The 24,361-nt window shown below is 39.5% G+C and overlaps 1 protein-coding gene across 3 annotated transcripts in view; it reads left to right on the forward strand.

Moving 5' to 3' along the window:
- DAB1 (DAB adaptor protein 1) overlaps positions 1-24,361 on the forward strand; it is a 165,713-nt gene that overhangs the window by 98,485 nt on the left and 42,867 nt on the right. For all 3 annotated transcript variants that reach the window (XM_077824740.1, XM_077824737.1, XM_077824739.1), the window contains exons 4-7: positions 16,325-16,456; positions 17,276-17,395; positions 17,909-17,947; positions 19,437-19,502. In XM_077824740.1, coding sequence (XP_077680866.1) covers positions 16,325-16,456; positions 17,276-17,395; positions 17,909-17,947; positions 19,437-19,502 — 357 coding nt within the window. The remainder of the gene's footprint in view (positions 1-16,324; positions 16,457-17,275; positions 17,396-17,908; positions 17,948-19,436; positions 19,503-24,361) is intronic.

Here is a 24,361-nt window from a genome sequence, read left to right on the forward strand (position 1 = left end):
CCAGTACTCCGACAACACTTTCACAGTTCCCACATCGGACTGGGTCTGGGTCTTTCTCCCATTGATGTCAATGGCAAAACTCTCTTTAGCTTCGGTAGATTCAGAATTGAGCCTGGGAAGTTGAGAAGTGTGTGTGCGCACAGCCCACTGGTTAGTGTGTGTTACATGCCCCCCTCTGTGCCAGTCCAGGGAGGATATGAGTATAGCCAGTCAGAAAAATGTAAATAGAGCAGTTTTCAATTAAATGATGCAGTTTTTTCAAAATCTGAACATTTCTCAGGAACATGTCTTTTTCGACTAAATTTGTCATTGACAAAAAGGACTAAATAAATGGTTACAATAATGTTAAAATGTTTCTTTTTGATTAATTTCATTTTGACTTGTATACTACAATATTAAATTTAATATGATATTCTGTTTTACTTATGTATATTTAATGTTGTAAAACATTTTTTAAAATGAATCACAACTAAATGAAATGTATCAATAGTTCTGAAGAAGAAAATTTTCAGACTTTTTTTTTTGTTTTGTAGGGAATTTCAAAATTTTGGCTTTTCATGCAGAATTGGATATTTTTTTAATGCCAGAATTTCTTGAGGAAAGGAAATTCTGGTTCTGTTACAGCTCCAGCTGCAGAGATGGGCTATAGCAACTTGCTCTTTTAACTCAGGAGGTCCCTGGTTCAATCCTTGGTCTATCAGCGAAGATGGTGTCCATCACATGTACTTTGATTAATGCAGTACAGTACAAAGAGTTTCCGGGGTTATGGATCTTAGCGTTAGAGAACAAAAGAAAGAGGTGTCAGAAACAATTTGCTGAGTCAGATAATAAGGAACCAGAAAAGCAACTGCAGAGAGGAGGAGGGAGAGAGGGAAAGGAACAGCCGAAATGGAGTCCTTTGAAGAATGAGCAAAGAGGGAAAAATACGGAGACTAAGGAAGTCATCAGCTGACCCTTCATCTTTTTTCCCTTGAGAAACTCTAAAGGTCTCCGGAAACCTCTGTATTCTGAGGGGTGGACTTTTGGAATTTTATCTTGGATGTAAGGGGATTCTTATTTTTTTCCCTGTCTCTCTGTGGGAGCACAGCACTAGTTCTTAGGTACAAGGTCAAAAGGTTGGAATGAGGAAGATGCCTTGTTAGGACTGGGAATTGCTTGTATTTTCATGGTTGTCAAACTAAAAAATTGCTGATGGTATCTTGGTGTAAGTACAGAGCAAGTGTATTTAAAACAAATATATTTCTTCTATAAAACAGAAATATTGTAGTGTAGGATTTAATATAAAATATCCTTAGGAAGCAAACTTTTCTGCAGGGAAAATGTTAGAAGTTACAAGTAAAAGATGAAGGGATAATATGGGACATTTTTAACTGGCTTAATTTTGGTGTCTCAGTGCTGACATTTGGCATGAATTGGCGTGGCTCCTTTGAACTCCACAAGGCTATGGCAGATTACGCCCGGTAAGGATCTGGCACTAAGTGAAACGTATGAGATGGAATCCGGCTGCTCTCACTCATGAAAGCTGTCTCATTGGCTACTAGGATTTGGCTTTATTCTTTCCATGGTTAACCAAAATTGAACTCTTATTGTAATGAAGGTCTATGGGTAATGCATAGAACCAGCGTAATACAAATACTGTGCCAACTCTATAGCCAGCGTTCAGACATTGATAACTAGCACCTTTTCAACAAAAATTTGGTGCACATTTTATTAAGTGCTCCATTGGTTATCTGATTTATACTAGCTTTCCTCAGAATCCAAAGCTGTTAACCCAGTTAAAACACCTAAACTACACAGCTGTCTTTTCCCCTGACTGGAGCTACTTCAAACAAGGGTTTACACTCAGTAAAAAAATTGGCATGCCAGTTTCCAAAAGAGAGAGAATTGTAGTGGATGAATTCCAAAGTACTCAGAAAAGGATTTAGTTGCACAAGTGCTGACATACTAATACAGCAGGCCATCTGAGAACCTGTGAAACTTTTCCCCAGAACGGTGGGAAACATTCTGCAAGCGTCATAACAAAGAGCTGTGTTCGTCTTTGAAATCCTCAGTCGCTTCTTCTTCTACAAGTGTGTGAAGCACTGCTCCCCAGATGTGCCCGTGATTTTCCTTTCTATTCAGTGCATTTTATACAGTAGGTTGCTCTGCAATTTTCTGTTTGTTCCGGTGAGAGCAATACCAATGGCAGCACTTCTGACTTCTTGCATCAACTTGTAGGCTTTCGAACCTCTCCTGTTGCTAGTGTCAAATGCAGGAGAGAGAGATGACCTCAGACATTAGAGTAATAGGTTGGGAAGAATACAAGAAGGTTTATTTTTAAAGTTACCTGAAGTCTGTTTGATGATAGGTCTGGCTCCCAAATGGCAGCAAAGTCCGTGGCCGAAGTTCTGCCCTCAGGCACACGTCTGAAATTCCCAGAGAAGTCAGCGTGAGCTGTGTGGAATCTGATTGCAGAACCTGACCCAGTGATTATAGTGAATATCTTTCAGTGGTGGACAAATTCAGTTTATTATACTGAATCAATTTTCCTGTGGAAAATGGGGAGAAAGGACAGCTGCTGGTGTTAAATGTCAGTATTTGTCTACAACTGTCAGACTGCTGGCATATATTTTTTTTCTACTCCTACTTAGAATAAGAAACAACTGCCTCAGATACCAGTAAATACATCAGTGCTAAATGTTTACGTAACTGTCAATAAATGTTAACTTTTTAATGATGACCACTGGAATCTGAACCTTTCTATCTAATTCATTCATAATGCCCTAATCAGTGTTTAAGGGCTATATCCTTCACCTTTACTTATGCTGACCAGTACCTAGTGCTATTTGAGGAGTAAGGTGCTAGGGAATATGAGATAACAGAATCTGGCCCTAAAAAATAACACTGTCTAAGCAGGAGTGATGTTTAGTAAACATGAGGTCCCTTTATTTCTTTGTCCTTAGTGCCTACCACCCTTCGCTACTATGCAGCATCCTTCTCTCACTGAAGTCATCATCAATTTAATGAGAACAACATAAAAAGAGATGAGTCTGAACTAAAATTGAATTTCTGCATACCTCTCAGCTTTGGGGAAAGAGGGGTTTTGGCATTTTGTAAACGGTTTCTGGCCCCAGATCAGAACATCTCTGAACTTTGGAGAGTTCAAAACATGGATCCAGATCCAGATTTTATTTGAGAAAGTCTCTAGGCCTAACAGCTTTATGATGTATGTGATGAGCCAAAATCTCGCATTCAGTCATGTGATTGATGCTGTAGGATAGTGAAAGCACCTTGAAGTACATAACATGTGTGAGGCCTGTTATTGAACTGTGCTGAGACTGAATTAATTAGGTGATTTAGTTTTGACTAAGAGGACAAACCATATGCTGTGCACACAAGTTATAAAGGGGGGGGCGGGGAGTAAAGCGATAGGTATTAAGAAATAGAAGCAAGCATTGCTGCATCAAAACCATAAAAGGCTCTGTTGCTTGCATTTAAGTAAGAAGTGAGGGCAGCACAGTGTGACCGACATTCTGAAAAGCAGACCTTGGGTGACACCCATTGATTATAAAACAGAAAAGCTAAAGAATGGGGGGGAAGCAACACAGAAGATCCATGTCTTCTTTTGGGCCAAGTCTGCATACAGACTGTTTAACTGGAGTTTGGCTTTTGAGATTTAAATTAGAGGCTGAAAAGTGGAAGTGAGCATTAAATCTGGTTTAAATGAAAATGAGAAGGGGGAAAAACAACTTTGGGCATTTAAATGTGTGAGTGGAAGCCTTAGATCTCTGTCTTGTGAATAGTGGTGTGGCAGAACTTTAAAATTGGCTGTATTGGTTTAATTGAAATATAGATTTGTAATAACAGAAAGTGACAAGCAACTTCTGAGTGAGACTACCAAAATTCCCTCCTCTGGATAAGGCAGAAGAAACCTTTTTTAAAAAGGGGCATTTGAAACGTTTTTGTTGTTTTTCAGAGTTTCTTTGAGGTTTCCCTTTAAAATTGTGTTTTATTTTTTAGCTTTAAGACTCAGCTAAAACACAGACAAAAACACGCACAGATTTTGCCCCAGATGTACTATTCACCAGTTAAGGTATTTGTGGAAACAATACAAAATGAAACAGTGATAATCCCATTCATACCCTGGAATTTATCTGAGGTCATTTGATACTTACAATCATAAATCACAGGGATTTATCCTGTTTTCCAGTCGAAGGACAGACTATAAATTGGCATGAAAAATTTGCAGGTATTTCTTATTAACAAAGTGGCAGCATTCACTGTTCTGTGTATTCTGAAAGCCGCAGGTTCCTATGCCGAATGTATTATATACAAACTACTCCTTTTAGAGTTAATGGTCATGTAAAGTCTATCACTAACACTCAGGCATACTGAACCCAATGATTGTTTAATATTCAGTATGTCCTAAGACAAAGGGACCGTTGTATTGTCCTATGGGTGTAGCTTACCAGTTTTGGAATTATCAAGGATCCTGCAAGAAATTGTTTCTTATCTTTGTCAACGACCATGCCATAAGCTTACAGAGAATTCCTGTATTTGGAACAGTATATTGTGTCGCATAGAGATCTACTGAGTACCAGAAGAATGTCTTTTGGTAGTATAGTTTTGCATCAGTGAAGTCATGGATAACAATCCATGAGCAAGTACATACATACCACATGTTCTGCAGTTTTTCCATGTATGAATAGCATGGAAAAAAGAACTCACAACTTTCTGCAATTAAGCTAAAGGGAAATCTCACTTAGCTGTTAGCAGATGTGTTTGTTCTGTATTCTTTTGAGGCCTGACACTAGAAGGCTAATAAACCACTGGAGACAGATGAAGAGTTGAACATGTCTTACACATTCCATACTATAGAGAACAGTACACTGCTCCCAAGGAGTAATTTAGGATGCTCTGGTCTCTTCAGAAATATGTTTTGTTTTGTTTTTTCCTTCGTAATGAATAAAGTCACTTTCCACATTTGGGAAGAGTAAAACAAGTTTTCTTCTGAATCTTCCCACCTTTTCGATTTCACCTTAATGGATTCAGAACATAAGATAGTGGTTTGCAGAGAAGTGGGGTTTTTATGAGTGAATAATGCCTTTCCAGCCTTCCCCACCCCCCCTTCACCCCCACGTAGAAGCCTCACCCACACGCTCTATTTTAAAGTCAAATTGAACTGCTACAAACCCATGGCCTACAAATATGGCAGCTGCATCTCTTCCCTTTCATCTGTTTTTGCTTTTCTGCAGACTCCTGCAGATTACTTTCCATTATTATGGACTTGGATCTTATGGTTAAAGAGGGTTACTGCTTGCTGACCACCCAGTGCACCCTGAATTTTAACACTGTCGATCCGAGTGTTTTTTTATGTTCTTTGTAAACTCTGAGGCTTAAAGTTTGTGTGCCAGATCAGCAGAGTCTGAGACTGCTTTTCAGGGATGAGCTTTTCAAATAACAAGTTCCAGGAGGGGATGTGTATCATATATTAAATCTATAGGCATTTAAAAAAAAAAACAACCCTCCTAAGTGTCATATGAAGAAAATCATTGTGATTTGTGTAAATGAAATACCATTTAATGAGATGAAGAATGTTTTTGTTCTTTTTTGTTCTAAAGGTTAAAAAAAAGACCTCCTAAGAGTAATAGCTTCTTGAAAAGCACTCACAGTCCAGGATGATAAACCCAGTCTAAATATCCAGATATGTTGATACTGCTGGCTCATTACTGGATACCATGTTATCCCTCCCAGATTCAACATCCAGTCAGTAGAGGGCTCCATAATCCCTAAAGTATATCAAAGAAAAATATAACCTGAGATCAGAGAGACCAGGCTTGGAGGCTTGTTCACAGCAGGTAGGGAGTCAGGGCTGGCATATTCGTGGCTATGCTGTCCAATGATCAGTGTACATGATAGGGGAGAGTGCAGCAGTCATGGGCTGTGGCAGCCCTGAGGCTGCTGTGGCCCTCTTGGGGCATGATTTTCCCCAGGTCCCTGCAGACCTCAACAGCTTTTCATAGGGGCAAGGATTTGCCCCTTATTTCCTCCCCCAAAGCCAATAAAAAACTTTCTTACAAGTGAACATTGTGCTTCATATTATCCAGTGCATAGACAAGGCAATATAAGGTGTCAGTATAATATCTAATACAGAGATGGCATTGAACAAGAACCCCAGAATTGAACAGCTCTAAACTTTAGAAGTGATCAAAATGCAGATCCATATTTCAGGTACGGGCCTTATTTGTATAAAGGGATGAACTGTCTACCTTCAAACTTTGGGGTGTATGAAAATCAGGATGAATTTTCCAGGTACTCGGTGCCCCTCTTCAAAACTTGATAGAGGTGGGGGCTTCTTGGCACTAGCCAGGAGGCCCATGAAGAAGTAACATGCAGGGCTGTAGTAAAGTAGGAGTGTGTGTTTGGGGGTTCCAGACTCTTTCTAACTCAAACTTCCAAACAAGGGTTGATTGTCATTTTCTACAAACAGACTTGGTAGGTTTACACAGCCCAGTCAGCTCCGCTACCACCCTTCCAAATACAACCCCATCCACCAAGTCCAGGATAACTAATTGTACTATCATCTATACATACCACTTGCAGTAAAGGAGAATCTCTATTAGGTGTCAGACGTATTAGAGCCTTTATGTTCTGGAGACAAAAACATTAGAGTATTTTTTGTTATTATTATGGACTTTCTCCAAAAGTCCTCTTGCCTATGGAAGTCCTCATGCAAAGCCAGGATCCACAGTTTTCCAGGGCCCATACATACTTTTTAATTATTCTGTGTCATGTAACCCTTTACTCATCATTCATCATCTCTTTCATAATGTAGCCCTTCTAACCAGCCTGATGTAAACAACCGATTTAAACTGGGGCAGAAATGACAGAAAAATAATACAGTCGATCACAGGAAATCCAGCAATATAACGTCTGTGTAGTATATGGTTTTCCAAAGCTCTACAAAAAGAGACTTTGCTTTCTGTGCTTCAGGATTTCTTTTGTCCCTGAACAATATTTGCAAGTACATATTTTAAATATAACTTGGAATTAATACTAATTGGCTAAAGCTTTTACATTTAGCCAGCTAGTTCCTACCCCCAATACACTCAACAACTTTAAAACTTTTGCAGAGATGTTATGAAATTGCCCTTGTATGCATTCCAGTTTTGTTTTATTCTTTTCATAAGTTCATATATCTCATAAATGGATCTTCTGCATGAGCAATTTAGCATTTGCTTTCCAAGCCAAGGCACAATAACTAAATGTGTATCTGGTCTTTGTCAGACATTATTACAAATTATGAGAGCTAGGCAGAAATATATTATCATAGGAGTGTTCTTTTTTCTCAAATTAGGTTCCTGGAATTTCCAGCGACATCAGCTAGACCTATTCATCACAATTAGGATGTGTGCTTGCAAAGTAAGGCCTCGCTGACTTCATTGACTAACTATGGGTATGTCTTCACAACAGAGAAAAACCTGTGGCCTGCCTGGGCCAGCTGACTCGGGCTTGCGGGGCTCGGGCTGCTTCATTGCCATGTAGACTTCTGAGCTTGGGCTGGAGCCTGAGCTGTAGGACCCTGCAGAGTGGGAAGGTCCCAGAGCTCGGGCTCCAGCCTGAGCCCAGAAGTCTACTCAGCAATGAAACAGCCCCGCAGCCTGAATCGGCTGGCATGGACCCACTGCGGGTTTTTCTTTGCTGTGTAGATATATCCAAAATGACCTTTGTTTCAGGCCCTAACGCGGTAGCACCCAGAGGCCCGAATCAGATTCACAGCCCCAATGTACTTAGCAATATACAAACACAAATAAAGGCAATAGTTCCTGCCCTGAAGAACTTATCTCAGTTTTCCACCTGTAAAATGGGGGTAATACAGTACTTCCCTACATAACAGAGGGGGTTCTGAGGACTAATTCAACACATTGAGCCACTATGAATGTACATATTGGGTTCAATTCAGCAACGCATGAAGGACATGCTTTAAACAGGTGATTAGGTGATTTGATTCTCTTCTTGGTTCTACCACAGACTTTCTGTGTGAGCTTAGACAAGTGATGTAGCATTTTTGTGCATCAGTCTTGTCATCTAGAAAAAGAGACTGACTTTCATGGGGCTGCTCACATGCTTAAAGTTAAGCAGGTGCTGAAGTGCTTTGTTGGGTCAGGGTTACGGTGCTCAGCAGCTTGCAGGGTTGAGCCCATTGAAACAGCTGATCATTTTTTAATGATGCCAAATAGGTTTACATGCTCATTTATGGTACAGACACAATTCTTTAATGTATGTGTAATTTGAAAGTGTGCAACATCGGGTATGATTTTTGTGTTTATAAAGAATATCCACTGAAATTCCTTTTAGAAGGATTTGCAAAAGCCTTTCCTCAAGTTATTGTGGGTAAAATCTGTCCTTACTAAAGAGGCTCAGGGATTAGACAGATTTATTTTCCTTTCATTGTGAAGCCATGTTTTAAAGGCCAGCCATCTGAAGAGAGCACCATTCATGCTTGGAGAACATTCCAAAGGTTACAACTTCCTTTTTTCCTCCTGTGCTTGTTTTCCACAAGGGAGAAATTCTGTTACCTATTGTCCTCTAAGACTGAATGAATGGCTTAGGGTCAAATAGCTTCAATGGTGGACCATTCAGTTTCAGCCACACAGAGCTTTGCAAATGTTCGGCAGAACAGACAGTCTCTTTCAGTGAGAGGGTTCAGTCATATTCATGCTCAAAACTCCTGCTTCCAAACCCATTTTGCGGTACACGCTGCAATCAAACTGCAAATTGTCATGTTGCTCTTTGTTCACTTTTCTTGCTCTGTGCTACCAGGTTCAATTTGTACTCTTTTATTTGTTTCTGAGCTGTGTAAATCCCTGGTGTCTCAGCCAGGATGTGAAACCTACCATATTATACTGATATGTTCAGGACCACAAGAGAGACTCCCGTTTGGGTTTGCTTATTTGACTGTTAAAATATGAGATGCTTCTTTCTGAAGGCTAAATTGAAAAGAAACCTTGTCCAAAAAATCTTCAATAGAAGTTTAATATGTTGTTCATTTGCTAACCCTGAACTATATCCCACCTCATTCACAATCAATCTAGGTTCCACACACAGTTATTTGTATTAGCCTATTGATTTTTAATGTTATCGCATCAAAGGGCTAGATAATCATATCTAATGAAGTGTACTTTTTATTTTATTTAGTACTGTGTATTTGTGTTTTAGGGGCCTCGTTACAGGTGTCCATGGCATTTACCAGCATTACAGCATATAAATGGTAAAATACACATAGCTGAATAGTTGGGATATGATCTTATATAGGAAGGATGGCATGGAATTGTGATTAAGGCATAGGGCTGGGTGTCAGGAGGACTGGGTTCTAATGCTGGGTCTACCACAGATTTCTTGTGTGGCCTTAGACAAAGCATGTAATCTCTTTATGCCTTAGTTTCCCCACCTGTTTAGAGCATCAAACAGAAGATATACTATACGTGCAGAGTATGAAACAATGAGACCACAAGTACCTGGTGCTACATTATTAATCACAAATATATGCACAGTTAAACAGTGCACCATTGTTACATACAAATATACCTGGCGTTATATATATATTTTGTATTCACAACATATAGCAGAATTGGGTATTTGGGCAGAATGATTATACTTGCATAGATATTCAGGAGTTATTTATTCAGTATATAAATAAGAGACTGACACTTTCCTAGATATACGGCAATTTGTGCTTACTGTTTGCTTTTCAAGTGTTACAAGTATGCTCCTTATGGTAAGATTAAAGCTCTGATCTGTCCCACATCTCATATTTTGTTTAGCCACAACATTTCTCTAGGCTTTTTCTCTTGTGAGTTGCAAGGTGTTGCTGGTAATATTCCAAATAAATAACTCCGTTTGTTACTTGGAAGATTTGGGGGAACACCTCCCAGATCATAAAAGTTGGATATTTAATCAAAGTGTATTTTTCAGGTTTGCTGAAAGCTTAAGCGTGACTGACCAAATTGTTTGGATCTGTGAGTGGAAAAAATGTATGATTTGGGTGTTCTATTTACTTACACCCTTTCTTGCTTGGGCTTCAAACACAATCCAGGAAGCTATTGTGTAACTATTAGAAAAATTAGCAGACATTATAAGAGACATTCAATCAAAAGAAACGATGGTGCAAAAACTGTGCCTAACCCTGAGAGAAAGGAGAAGAGCAACTTGCCACCAATTCAAAAATCAACAGCAATGACAAATTCACATAGGAAATAATATTCCAAATACACTGTGAAGCCTTCCCTGTTTACACTGTAGCTACCTCTGTTAGAGACCAGATGATTCTATCTCTGCTTTTACACTTTTGTTGACATAACAAATGTTGCCAGAGTGTTCTTGAATTGAACTGAATGTGCCAATAAACTATCAGAAAGAGATGGAGAGAGAAATGCCAGGGATGAATCCAGCTGGCTCTCCCAGTGAAGGAACTCTGGCTCTACCTCTGCTCATGTTTGCTTTGTGCTGTAGTCAATGATTTTTAAACTGTTTAACTACAGCTCTGAAATACACCAAGCTGAATCCTCTTTACTACTTCACATTAAATGGAGAATTTCTGCAGCCGGTGCTCAGTGCACTTCCCCATCTGCTCCCTCACCACATAGCTCCGTAGGCAAATTCTTTGCCACTCCATCTGCCACCCCAAATGCTAACTTCTAGAAAATCAACACTGAAAAGTTCATGTTGCAAACTGATTTGCAGATTTCTTTTCCATTTCACCAACATTTGAATTCTGATGTAGAAGCTGTTATATTTTTTCCCGAAACTGCATATGTATAATACCACTGAAATGCAGGCACCCCTAGGGTGGAAGGTAGCCAAAAGGTGGACATCGTCATCCTAGCCCTCTGGTGCGCCCTAATGGAGATCACCAGGGAAAATCCCTACCAATGGGATCTGAAATGTCGATAGAGGACCTACAGGAAGTACCTACATACCATAAACTGCATGAAATGCAGTCTCTCTGTCACTGAAAGGTGTAAAGCTGGCTGCTAATTGTACCTGCAATTCTAAAGAACCTTGGTATTTCAAATCTGCTGCTTAAGCCACTAGTCCATCCTACGCTAGAAATAGATGTTTTGAACTGCTGTTGCATTTAACCCTGCAAATCCAGAAGGTCTCTCATTAAACTGACTGCTAGAAAGATGGAAGTGAAAAGTGTTTAGGGAAGATGATTGTGTGTGTGTGTGCACCAAAGCAACATCAATATTTGTACTAAAGTCTCACATCTAGAAGAGAAACTAGCCAAACTTCTGTACCTCTCTTGTCTTGATGGCAGCAGTGGAGACAAGGCTTAATCTCAGAATCACTGCAGTGCCACATTGTTTTAATTTAACATGGTGCCGTAAATTGTGGTAAAACATGCTATTACATTTTCCAGTTCACCAAGCCTGTTACTAAGGGGATGCAATAATTTTACTCCACAAGTTAAAATTCTGAAATTCTTATTTAGTAAGAGCTCTGGACATTTATGGCCGGATTTTCTGAAGTGCGAAGCACTCACAACTTGAGTCAGAATTTATGGCAGCTGCAGGTTCTGAGCATTTCTGCAGCTGTGGCCCTTAAAGTAATTTTTTAATATATTATATATATTGTCATGAGAATGTATGTATAGCTAGATAACTATAAACAGAAAACTATAATAAAGCCTAAGTGGTGCAGAGGACCTTATTATATTTGTCTTCCATGCACAAGTGAATCTCACCCAGCATGCAGAAGTAGTTCTTGCAAAGCCTTAAAAGATTGCTGGCTCAAATGGAGTAGGAAATGCTCTTGACAGATATCAAATAGGAATAGAAATATAGAAAATGGGTGGACGAGGTCTCTCACTCCTCTCACAAAGCTAAAAGTGGCAGTAATGGCACATAAATTTGAGTCAGTTGATACCACTGATCTGAAAGCAGGCTTATCGGGTAAATTAATTCATATGAAAGGTTCTTTATATGAAATCCCTGTGGACCTTGTCCATATAAATATAACATTGTTTTATTTGTGATTTTTGCTATTGATTGGGCACCATTTACAAGATGCTTTGCTGCTTTCCCTGCAGGATAATTCTCATTGGGAGTCTTACTGCTCTGCCCCAGGACTCAGTAAATAGGCAGCCTCATTAAAAAGGGAATAGTGATATTATGGCCGTGACTTTGTAACACCACCCAACGCTCATATTTGACATGATTGCTGGCCTCTCTAAGTGCTTAATTGATTCAGGAGAACTGGAGGCCAGAGCGTGGAAATCCAAGGGGCAAAATGAGGATCAAGGGTGAACAAATTTATGACAGGCTCTAAGCAGCCTGAGGGAAATTAGAAATGCTACTGATCTCTGCGGTACCTCAATCAATTCAGTATGGTGTACGGAGGGGGCAACATGGGAAAGGGGCAGAAGCAGAGGACAGACTGTAGAAAAAGGAGAGAAAATAATGACTAGGTAGGTACAGAGGCCAAAAGTGCCTGTGGAAGGGGAGCGCGGGGTCAGTGGACATTACAGCGACCCTTAAATTGCAGTACCAAAGACGAAACAGGCCCATTGCTACACCATAGTTTGCATCGAGGATTCCGCCCACCACTCCACCTGCCAAACCTGTTCAGAGACCCCCTGCGCAAAGCCTGTTTACTTGTTCTTCGTGCACAGGTCAGGGTTAGGCCTGCTTTGTATGGTGGTAGTGACTGAGCTCTCTGGCTTTTTAAAGTGTTGTTTGCCACTCTATCTCCTAAACTTCAAATTCAGAAAATCCGTCCAAAAATGTAAGGAAAACAAAAGGGCTGTACTAATGAGGTCCCATTCCCCTTAGCCTTGCGAGACTGCAAGTACTGTGAACAGCTAGAGTACTGAGCAGTCGTGTATACCACTCTTCGTTATCCTGTGTGTGGCTACTTATCCATGCTTTTATCGTATTTTTGAATCCTGTATATTTTGTACTGCGGATAGTGTTGCATACGGACTCGAACCATAATATCGACGATATGTATAATGGATTTTTTTAAAACAACTAAGGCTTAAATGGTAAAGCAAATTACTTTCTAATTTATGCAGAATTTAATTGACTGTATTGAACCATAATACAAATTAAGCCATCGCTGTAATTTGTTCTGTCATACTGCAGCCCTCCAAACAATTTGATACTTCATTTATAAATTGGTAAATGGCTCATAGAAGCACTCAGCAAAGATATTGTAAAATTGTCAAATCACAGCTGAAGTAATGTATCAGGGAGGATAATAAACGGGGGTCTGATGAACACCCCTTGAGTGAATTATGGAATACTTATTTCATATGCCCATCATCCTCTAGAGGCAGGATTATGTCATCATAAAAGTCCTGAGGATAAAAGAGAAGGAGAGAGAGAAAATTAGAATGTGAGCATGAGTACTTGAGTGTGGAACAACAGCTCCAACTGAACGATGGGGGGTTGGCGTTGTTTCATTTCTGGTTGGGGCTATGGAACAGTGTTTAAGAGTAGTAACTGGATGCAAGCAGTATTATAAAACTCATTGGATAAAGAAAATATTTGCATCGATTAGTCATATTTTACAGGCCAGATTAAATTAGCGTCTGGTGGATTCTCCTAAATTAATCACAATCTATAAAGATCATGTATTTGTAGACTGACTCTGTTCTTTTGTTCTGCTGGCCATTTCTAATTTCTGCTTGAGAAGAGAGAGACATCTGGCCATATTCTGCATCACTTTACACCAGTGCAAAGTGGGGGTTAAATGCTACCATATCTGATTAGCTACAGGACATGATTCTGATCTCCAGTTTTATACAGATTTTACTCCATTGACCACAATGGGGTTACTTCCAATTTACTACAACAGTGTAAGTGTATGGTAGAGAAGATTCAGGCACATACTTATTAAGCCAAAACTTTAGATTAAGTTAGTTGAAAATTAAAAAAAATAAATCAAGTAACTCATAGACTCACCTAGGTTTGCAAAAGAACAATTTCAAATGATTATGTTCATCTGCATTTCAGTACAACTGTATGCACAACATTTCATTTTATGTATGTGTTCCAAGACTGGACGAAATTATGACACTTGTGCTCAGAATCTCTCTCTGACTAATGAAAACTTCTTGAGAGCAATCTTTCTAAACACTCCATAAAGTGAAATATGCAAAAGGATAAAGCTGCAGACACCTTTACTTATTTTGATACCAAGGCAATATTGAGCATCATCACCAATTACAAATGTAATGATTTTAGAACCATTAATGAGGGTTTCCAAATAAATTAAAATGTCTCCATCTGATGTCTTGCCTTGTAGATGATATTTTTCCACGTCAGAATAATCTTCAAATCTAATTCTACCAGGAACAAGTTTAATTTCAGTGCAAAATGCTGCCTGGCGATCAATAAAAAACTTTTATTTAAGAGGAGTCTGAGATAACATTCTCTATAATGTACAGCATTTAGAGAAAGGGGAACATTTAATTTCACTGTTACAGAGAGCATGCAACTTGAGCTGAGAATAAACAAAATCAATATCCCTATATTATATAACTACGATCTCATCGTCAGTTTTACATCATTAACACATTGGGAAATCAGCATCTCTCATGAACAACAGCCATCTAAAACCCAGCCTTGTTCAAATTGAAGTCAATGGCAGTACACCCATTAGCCTGAACATGAGCCATCTTGAACCCCAAAAGTTGTGTGACACTAACAAAATGAAAAAATATCCAGTCTTTTGTCTTAAAAGCAGTCATCTCTATCCTATATGTTACATTTCCATTTTAATTTCATTCTCCATTTCTACAGCAATCTCATCACTCGCACCCCTCTCACACACAGACACACACTCGCTCTGTTTTCACACATTTCAAAAAATGTTTTTAAACTGTAAAGATAACCGATTGTTTAGAGCTCAGGGTACCAGGCTGATTGTCCATATGTGTTTTTTCTCAAAAAGGGCAGGAATCTGATCCTCCAGATTCTGAGGTTGTGTCTGCAGTTGAGAGTGGTATTCTTTTTAGACTGTAAAAATGATCTACTCATCTGAACTTCTCACTTCCTACATGTCTCCTGCTCTTTACAGTCTGGAGGATCAGATCCCTTTTAGACTGTGAAGAGCAGGAGACATGTGGGAAGTAAGAAATTCAGACAAGTAGATCATTTTAGGTAAATAGTTCGAGAACAGACATATAAAGGAGTTGTCTGCACTCGAGGTAGCCCTGACTCAATAATTGGTGTAGACGGGGACGTAGTAGAGGGGTTTGGTTCAGTTGGTGCAAACCTTGGCTTGCCCTTGGTTACGCTTAAGGGGTCATCACTTGTGCTACTCTTCTGTACTCTTAGCTCCGTCCATGGCATCCCTCTCTACGTGGTCCAAAGAGATGGGCTTGGCGCTTCCATGGACAAAGGGACTGCTGCTTATATATTTGCCTCTGCAGCTCCTATATTGTCTCTGGACCTGAGGTAGACTATGGGGTCTCAGCCCCTTTTATACCAGGCTTTATAAAGCCTTTTTATTTCAGAAGGACTTTGAAAGAGGATGCTAGTTTATTTACTGCATTAAATACAGCTGTATAGAAACGTTCACAATTAAAATGAAAAGCCATGCATTTGGGTGCTTTCATATTTTCTTGTGACATCAAAAACAGGCCTTTCATACACAGTTTTGCAATAAAATTTGCAAATTTTTCAGACAGAAATGGGCCATTGTCAACTAAAAACCAATCCCTTTTCAAACCAAAAAGGGGAAAAATTTCACGAGTTTTCTAGAAAAGTAAATTTTTGCCGCTCCAAGGTTCCCTGAATGAAATTCTAAAAATACAATTTTATAGTCTGATAATTTTGCAATTGATTCCATAGGGAGTAAGATTAGGCCTTAGGCCCCAGTCCTACAGTCAGTGTGGCTCTCTGCTGCCATAGAAGTCCTCCCATATGGATCCAGTAAGAGGCTTGGAGCCATAATCCTGATAATCAGATAGGTGGTGCTTGTTATTTTATAAATTTTAGTCATAAAATCAATTGCTAAGGTGCCTAGAATACTTTCATATGTCAGAATTAGGTAATAATATCATACTTCTATTCAATTATCTCTCACCATAAAGTATTGGCAGAAACGTTTATGCAAAACGTGAACACAATGCTTAAATTGGTCAAAACACTTGTTTAGAGATCGCCTCGGTACCATACTGATTGCACTCTCCAAACATTGCTATTCATTTTGACGCAATGACTTTTTAAAATTTGGTAGACATACGAAGCCACAGGTAAAATGTGTGTCTTGAGAATGAAATTATAGCTTAAATGGAATGTTTTTATAGATGTGTTTTGGTATGCTTTTTTAATAGCTACTACAGCACCATCATGCAGTTCATGAAATTTCGTACATTGCAAAGGATATCACAGACCACCGAGCCTTTGGATATGTGTGTGGAAAGGAAGGAAATCATAGATTTGTGGCAATAAAAACCGCCCAGGCAGTAAGTATCAAATCTTTGTCATTTTCTATAGTTTAACTCACTTTGAAAGTTATGTCTATTATGTTGCTGTTCAAAAGGGCATGCTAGCTTGTTTGTGCAAAATACGTGCTGTCAAATGTGTCTGCAAAGAAGTTCTTAGATGGAGGATTAGCAATACCAGTCTGAGAAAAAGGGAATGTACTTCACCCTTCTTAATTTTTCTTGATGTATTCCTTCTAATTAGTAATTATTTTCCTTTCTAATTAAATTAGATACATTGACGGAATACAAATCATAGAATCATAGAATATCAGGGTTGGAAGGGATCTCAGGAGGTCATCTAGTCCAACCCCCTGCTCAAAGCAGGACTAATCCCCAATTTTTGCCCCAGATCCCTAAATGACCCCTTCAAGGATTGAACTCACAACCCTGGCTTTAGCAGGCTAATGCTCAAACCACTGAGCTATCTCTCCCTCCTTCCCCCAAAATAAATAAGTTTACATATATTCGTAGACTCATTTAAACAGAAAATGATAGAAAACAAATAGCCACTTAGCATAAAATCTGCCCTAATTTCGTTGTATTAGAAACCACCAATAAATATAAGCAATGCTTTCAATACTCATAAGTATAATTATCATTAATCTGCAAATATAATTAGTTATATAGAAATGAACCTTAGCCTAGATTCAATTTTCTAAACTAATATAAACAAGGTAGAAATTAAGTCAGTGTGAATTTCCTTCTCTTGAAAGATAGCTATCACTGTTCTACCAACAGGACCCTGGGAAAAGTCGTCTTTCCTTTATTAAAACTTACTTACTGTTTTTGCTTCAATAGGCTGAGCCTGTAATTCTGGACTTGCGAGACCTGTTTCAGCTCATTTATGAATTGAAACAAAGGGAAGAAATGGAAAAAAAGGCACAAAAGGACAAGCAGTGTGAACAAGCAGTATACCAGGTATCTATGTGTGCTTAGCTTATTGCCAGTCAGAGGATAGTGGTAGGGGTTTCAGGATCATGCTCCACACGGACAAATGGAAAGGCAACAGCTCTCACTGTGTCAACGTAGGGTTAAACAGTGATGGAAATTGTAACACTGGGAAAGATGAAAATCTTAGAAACATGAAATGATCTACTCATTTCCTATCGGGAGTGTTGCTTTGAATTAGAGTGACAAATTTTAGTGGAAGCCAGCATGTTGGGTAGATCTGTTTTAAGAGTGACTGGTAATTGTAGCACAGTTCAAATTTTGCTTCAGAATGTGTCATCTTAAATAAAATCAGACAAGGTGCAGCTTTGATTAAAAGTTACCTTGTGCAATAACACAACAGTTATCTGTAAACTCAAAAAGAAATATCTATTTTTAACGTACAATGAGCTCATTTCTTTGCTGTCCTTTAATTTCCGAATGCAGTCTTGTTTCTCTGCTGTTTATGTTCTTTGCTTTTACTGCCTGGCCTCTTTGCTGTAGACAATTTTGGAAGAAGATGTAGAAGATCCTGTGTACCAGGTAATTTCTGAAGCTGTACAGATTATGTTTCAGAAATAGTTAGATATACATTATCCTATTTTCAGACACAGGCTACCGTTGTAACAAAGTACTGCTTTTTAATACATTTTAAGTAGAGGGAGAGTTTAAATACATTTTAAATAGAGTAGTACTTAATACATTTTAAATAGAGGGAGAAAAATCTCAAAGCAGAATATTTACTAGAGACTAAGTTCTAAATAATAATACTAATATGTAATATTACAATATAGGATGGAAACATTAAATATTAGTTTAGAATGTCATTTAGAAACTGAATTGAAAGTTTTCTCTCCAGAAATAATGACACATCTTTGGGGGAAAGGTAACAAAAACATAAGCTATTTTGAAAACAACAAAGAGGGTGAAATCCTGGCCCCATGGAAGTCAATGGAAGTTTTGCCATTGACTTGCCTGGGGCCAGAATTTCTCCCAGAGCATCAATATTTGTATCAGGGGGAAAAATGGAATTGACTACTGTAACCAGTTGATTTGCTGTATTCGCAGTTTGGGTTTTATTAAATAATAGAGCCTAACTTTAAAGCCCAACGTTATTCAGACTATGATTTCTTCCAACTTAATGGAAAAGGTGATGAATTTAGAAATACACCAATATATTTACATCCAGCAAGTTAGTCAGATTTTTAAAAAGACGTCGGCTGTTGTGCATACTCACTCTAATGTTTTGCTGGAAACGTAGGATCCTAATAATGTGAAATGCTATTTCATTTGAGGCTAAGATTTTCAGAAATAATTAGAGACTTCAGGTGCCTCTATTTATGCATGCCAGCTTAATACACTTTAAAGGAGCCTGGTTTCAGGAGGGTGAGCTTTCAGTGAAAATCAGGCCCCGTTGAAATGCCCCATAGGAGGCATCCAAAATGGAGACAACCTTAATCATTATTCACTTTTGAAAAACTTGGCTAAAAGTTTTATTTTGAAAACCCTAAACAGTAAGGACTGTAAAGCTGTAACCTAAAAAAAGTAAAGCAAAGTAGCAAACTATTACTATGAAACTTGTGACATAAGCATCAAACTGTTCTCTGAATTTTGGTTTAGCTTTCTTATTCACTACTAATAAATGTGTGTGTGGGCGGGAATGATGGCTATGCAGCCCAGAGGCCTGTTCCTGCTTCCATTGAAGTCCATGTCAGAATTCCCGTTTACTTCAATGGGAGCAGAAACTGGCTTCAGACTGTATCCCTAGTGAGAAAGCAGCAGGAAGTTGATCTAATAATCATTAAAGAAGAGCCAGGTCTGTTTTTTTTCTCTTTCATTAAAAATAAAACAATATAACTCTGTGCTTTCCAGCAAACCAGTTATCGTTGTGCCAACCTATACTTTGAACCTGTTTCCTTAATACCTGCCTGTGTTTTTTTGTTTTGTTTTTTTTTTAATCTGGAATTCCAAATTGCCTTTTTTCCCTTCTGTTTCATCTTTGACCTTTCCTCTTTGGCGGCTGATGTAATAGTACATTGTGTTTGAGGCTGGACATGAGCCAATCCGTGAGCCTGAAACAGAAGAAAACATATATCAGGTATAAAATGGCTACATCTGTGTTACTAGTGCACCCAATGCAAACATTTAGCAAAGCACATTTCATAGACTGAAGTTCACTTTTATTAGTTTTCATTCACCATGACATTTCATCCTCATTCAAGTTACATAAATAATTTTTACAGTCTCAGTATGCTTTCAAAATGTATCCACTTTATCTTTGGTAACTGATGTAGGGTCCTAAACATTGTGCACTCTGTATAGTATGACAAATAGTAGATTCCTTTCTTTCCTTTTAATCTGCAATGTTTTTTATAACTACATCCAGTTTTACAACATGCATACACATACACACACAGCCCAGTCCTGCATTCTGTACTCTGACAAATCTCCCATTGATGATAATCTAAAATACCCCTTTTGTCATTCAGTCCATCCTCCAGGGGTCAGTGCAGGACTTATCAAAAGATTATTTAATTCAGTTTAAATCACAAACAAGAGCATATCTGGAGACAGAGAGATCTCTGTTCTATTAAAAGAAATTACAACCGAAAAATCAAGATTCCAATAAATCCTTCTTAGGGTGGAGAGTTACAAAGTGCCCCAGCATTTTGTTGGGATGTAGTATAGGTTGATCTGGTTGTAACTCAAACCTTTAAAAACAGACACAAGTTGGGATGGAATGGAGGAGGAGGGGAGGGAAATTAAAAGAAAAAAAGAGAGTAATGAAAGAAAGAATGAAGAAAAGAATAGAAGAACAAAGGAACAGAATGGGATTTAGGCCAGAAGAGAGAGGAGTAAGAAGGTGGAACACAAGTAAATGAGTGGGATTTAGCACATTCTGTAATTTAATCATTGGCTCATTAAGTTCATATGTTCATTTAAGCCTACAAAGCTGTGTTGTTCTCCCATTACTAACTAAAATAGGCTATGTAGCCCGCTGCCAGTGCGCTAAAGCCACTCAGGGTGAATGTATTTTCCTGCACACACAGTGTGTTAAGTTTGGAGATAAGCTAGGACAGGGTCCTCAACCCTTTTCTTTCTGAGGGCCCCCCAACATGCAATAGCCACGGCTCACCTGTGCCACAAGAACTGCTTTTCTGCACATCCTGCAGATTAAAAGCCAGGACCGGTGTTAGGGGGTAGCAAGCAGGGCAATTGCCATGGGCCCCATGCCACAAAGCTAAGTTGTTTGGGCTTCAGCTTCAGCCCCGAGTGATGGGGCTCGGGCTTCGGCTTTCTTGTTTATTTTGGCAGACTCCTGAAACCTGCTCACATCCCCTCAGGGGGCCCTGGACCCCTGGTTGAGAACTGCTGAGTTAGGACACATGGTTTGAAGTGTAGTTGCTGTCTGAAAAGTGACCTTATTTAAAATTCTCTCTGTAAGTGTCATACTCCTGCTTACCCCATAATTTTCATATCAAATGCATGCAGTCAGCTTAAGATATTTTGACTGGTGGTGACCAAAATGCAGAGCTGTTGAAGAAGTCATAGAATATCTGGGTTGGAAGGAACCTCAGGAGGTCATCTAGTCCAACCCCCTGCTCAAAGCAGGACCAATCCCCAATTTTTGCCCCAGGTCCCTAAATGGCCCCCTCAAGGATTGAATTCACAACCCTGGGTTTAGCAGGCCAATGCTCAAACCACTGAGCTTTCCCTCCCCTCATAAATGTATCAGTGAAGCCAGGGAAGGAAGGTGAAGGAGATCCCTAAGAAGTGTTAATAGGTGGCTGAAAGGGAGTCCTGGTCAATGGTATCAGACAAGGCACTGAGGTTGAGAAGAATGAGAGAGAGGAGCCCATTCATACAAACGGCAGTTGCCTTTCCAGGAGCGATGGAAGCCAGACCAGACTCAATCAAAACCATTTGTTCTGAGGGACCTAGAGAACGTGAATGAATAACCATTGTGTTTCCAAGGTTTTGCTAAAATGGAAAGAAAGGATGGTAAACCAGGGATGAGATCTGTATTGATCTGGAAGTGCTGCCTCTGCCCTCTGAGTCACCAGTGAATTGTTCAGGCTTCATTTGATGGAAGCTGGACATGGTGAAAGTTTTCTTTCCTAAGTGGTGGCAATGAAAATCATGCCAGTTTCACCTGTGATCCCTTGTACTTCTCTACGTTTACTACAGGCAATACACTGAATATGGCTAGCACTGCGATTAGCTAACCACAAATCTTAGTTAGTTATCTATTGCAATAGACAAACACTGAAGTATCACCACAGTAGAGTTTCCAATGGCCATGGCACTCTAGTCTCAATGTACCTTATGATTTCCCTAGCTGCTGTAAATCTAGGTGCTCAGAACCTTCCGATTACACTTACATCATTGAAAAAGCTGTTTCTTTTACAGGTCTTGACGAACTCAGAACCAGTCAGTTTAGTATCATTAGTAAGATTCCTCTGAACTAGATTCTTCCTTGTTGCCTAATTCTTTCTGTCTCCTACAAGTTACTGTTTCTGTCCATACTTAACTATGGGAATCTTGCAAGCTCCTCATTGACCTGTAACTTAAGCACTCTGAAATGACACATCCTCATTGCCTGTAATAAGCAGTGTACAAGACAGACAGGCCACAGCGATGTTTTGACTCAAGGCAGTTTCTCTCTGTGGTGGCTGGCTCCCCAGGAACAAGTGTCCTCCATCTCAGACATTTTGTTCGGTCTTATTCACCCCTTCTTTTTGTGGTGCCATCCTGCTTTTCCTACCTAAGGCCGTTGTACAAAGAGTTCATTTTCCCTCAGGTACAAAAGGTCCCTGAGTGGTAGTTAGTTAAATAAAAAACTTAAACATTAAATCTCACTATTGGGATAACATTCCACTGTTTAATATCACTGAGCTTGCATTCTCTCTTATTAGGCATGGTTTTTCTATTAATTTCTTTCTTTGACTCATTACCCCAAAGCGTGTGTGTGTATGTGTGTGTGTTTTTTCTGTGTATTTAATCTAATCTAATCTACCCATGTATTTCTAATGCACTAGTTACTGTGGGATTTGACCACCAAACATGCAGGAGTCCTTTCTGTACTGGACTTTTCATCACATTTCCTTACCTGACAGCTGGTTTTATGTTAGTGCCATCATTTTTATGGACTGGGGCCTTTATTAATTAATTTCATATTATTTATATAGTATCACTGATCTTTATGATGCTTTACAGCCAAAGATGAAGGCAAGGTCTGTACTCCAAGGAGCCTGCAGTCTAAGGGTATGTCTATATTACCCACCAGATCAGCAGGCAGCGATCAATCCAGCGGGGGTCGATTTATTGTCTCTAGTCTAGATGCAATAAATCAACCCCCGAGCGCTCTCCCATCAACTCCTGTACTCCACCGTCACGAGAGGCGCAGGCAGAGTTGACAGGGGAGCGGCAGCAGTAGACTCACTGCAGTGAAGACACCGCAGTGAGTAGGTCTAAGTACGTCGACTTAAGCTACGTTATTCACATAGCTGACGTTGTGTAACTTAGATCGATCCTCCCCCCTCCTCCCCCAGTGTAGACCAGGCCTAAGGGCTTGTCTACACTTACCGAAGGATTGACCTGCGGCGATCGATGCATCAGCGGTCGATTTAGCGGGTCTAGTGAAGACCCGCTAAATCGACCGCAGATCGCTCTCCCGTCGACTCCTGTACTCCACCTGCTCGAGAAGACTAAGGGGAGTCCACGGGAGAGCGTCTCCCGTCGACGTTGCGTAATATGGACCCCGCGGTAAGTATATCTAAGCTACGTGGATTTGAGTTACGCTATTCACTTAACTCAAATTGCATAGCTTAACTGACTTTTCCCTTTAGTGTAGACAAGGCCTAAGCAACAGTAGGCATACAGCAGAATATGGTGATAGGGAGGGGAAAGGGAAAACGTGATGATTTATGGGCAATATTCTCTACAGGAGCTCAGATCAGTGGTTATGTTGTGATTCATGTGATCATCATTATTTCATATACTCATATTGGAAAGGGGGTTTGGATAGCCAGAAAGTGACCCTGCCAGAGTAGATTAGTGTTGGAAAACATGTTCAGTATAATAATTTTCAGAGCGATTAGGAGGAAAAGAGGGAGAGTGACTAGGAGGAAGGAGGAGACTGTTCCAGGTATTAGGGGCAGTGTGAAAAAGATCCAGAGTCTTGAGTAGTGTTTTTGGAATTTTTTCCCATGAAAAGGTTTTCTGAGGGAAAAAGACCTCTTTAAAATTTTTTGTCAATATTTGAATCAAAATTGTATTCCCAAGGGTTAGTGAACATTTTCCTGCATGCGTGGGGCATACATGGGAGCTGAGCTGTAGGCAGGGCAGTTCAGTCAGAATAGAACAAGTCTGAACTTTGATGTCGAAGGAGACACGGCCTTCACTTTTATAGAAGGCAAAAGAGACTGTAAGCTTCAGGGTTATGTCTAGGAGGAAAAGGTGAGTAAGGGAGGGCAGAAAGGAGGAGGCAGTATTATTTGTGGCAACAAATAAACAAGGTGTGGATCACTCTTTTGGCAGTAGGGAGAAAGAGGAGAGGACAAATTGCAGAGAAGTTCTGAAAGGAAGAGTCACAAAACTTAACGAGAGCTTGGACATGGGATAAGGTAGATACCAAAGAGTCTAAATGTGACCCCATGATTGTGACACTCAGTAAAAGGTAGGGTAATGCCGCTGTCAAGTGTGAGATAGAAAGGGGAAAGCAAGAAGGTCTGATTTAATCTTCTACAGCCCTGCAGCAGGATCCACTGTGGTTTGCTAAGACATCTAACTTCCAGGGGTGCCTCACTCAGTAGGATGTGGCCACAAGGTTGTATCATGTTCTTTTTCATTAAAATATATGATGATTAGGAGTTAGGTGTCAAAGACCCTAATGATTCCTGGGTGGGGGTATTTAAATGGAATGAGTCCAAACTTTTCTTCCCCTGAAAGAAGTGA

This window comes from Eretmochelys imbricata, chromosome 8 (assembly GCF_965152235.1).
Source record: "Eretmochelys imbricata isolate rEreImb1 chromosome 8, rEreImb1.hap1, whole genome shotgun sequence".
Lineage (NCBI taxonomy): Eukaryota > Metazoa > Chordata > Testudines > Cheloniidae > Eretmochelys > Eretmochelys imbricata.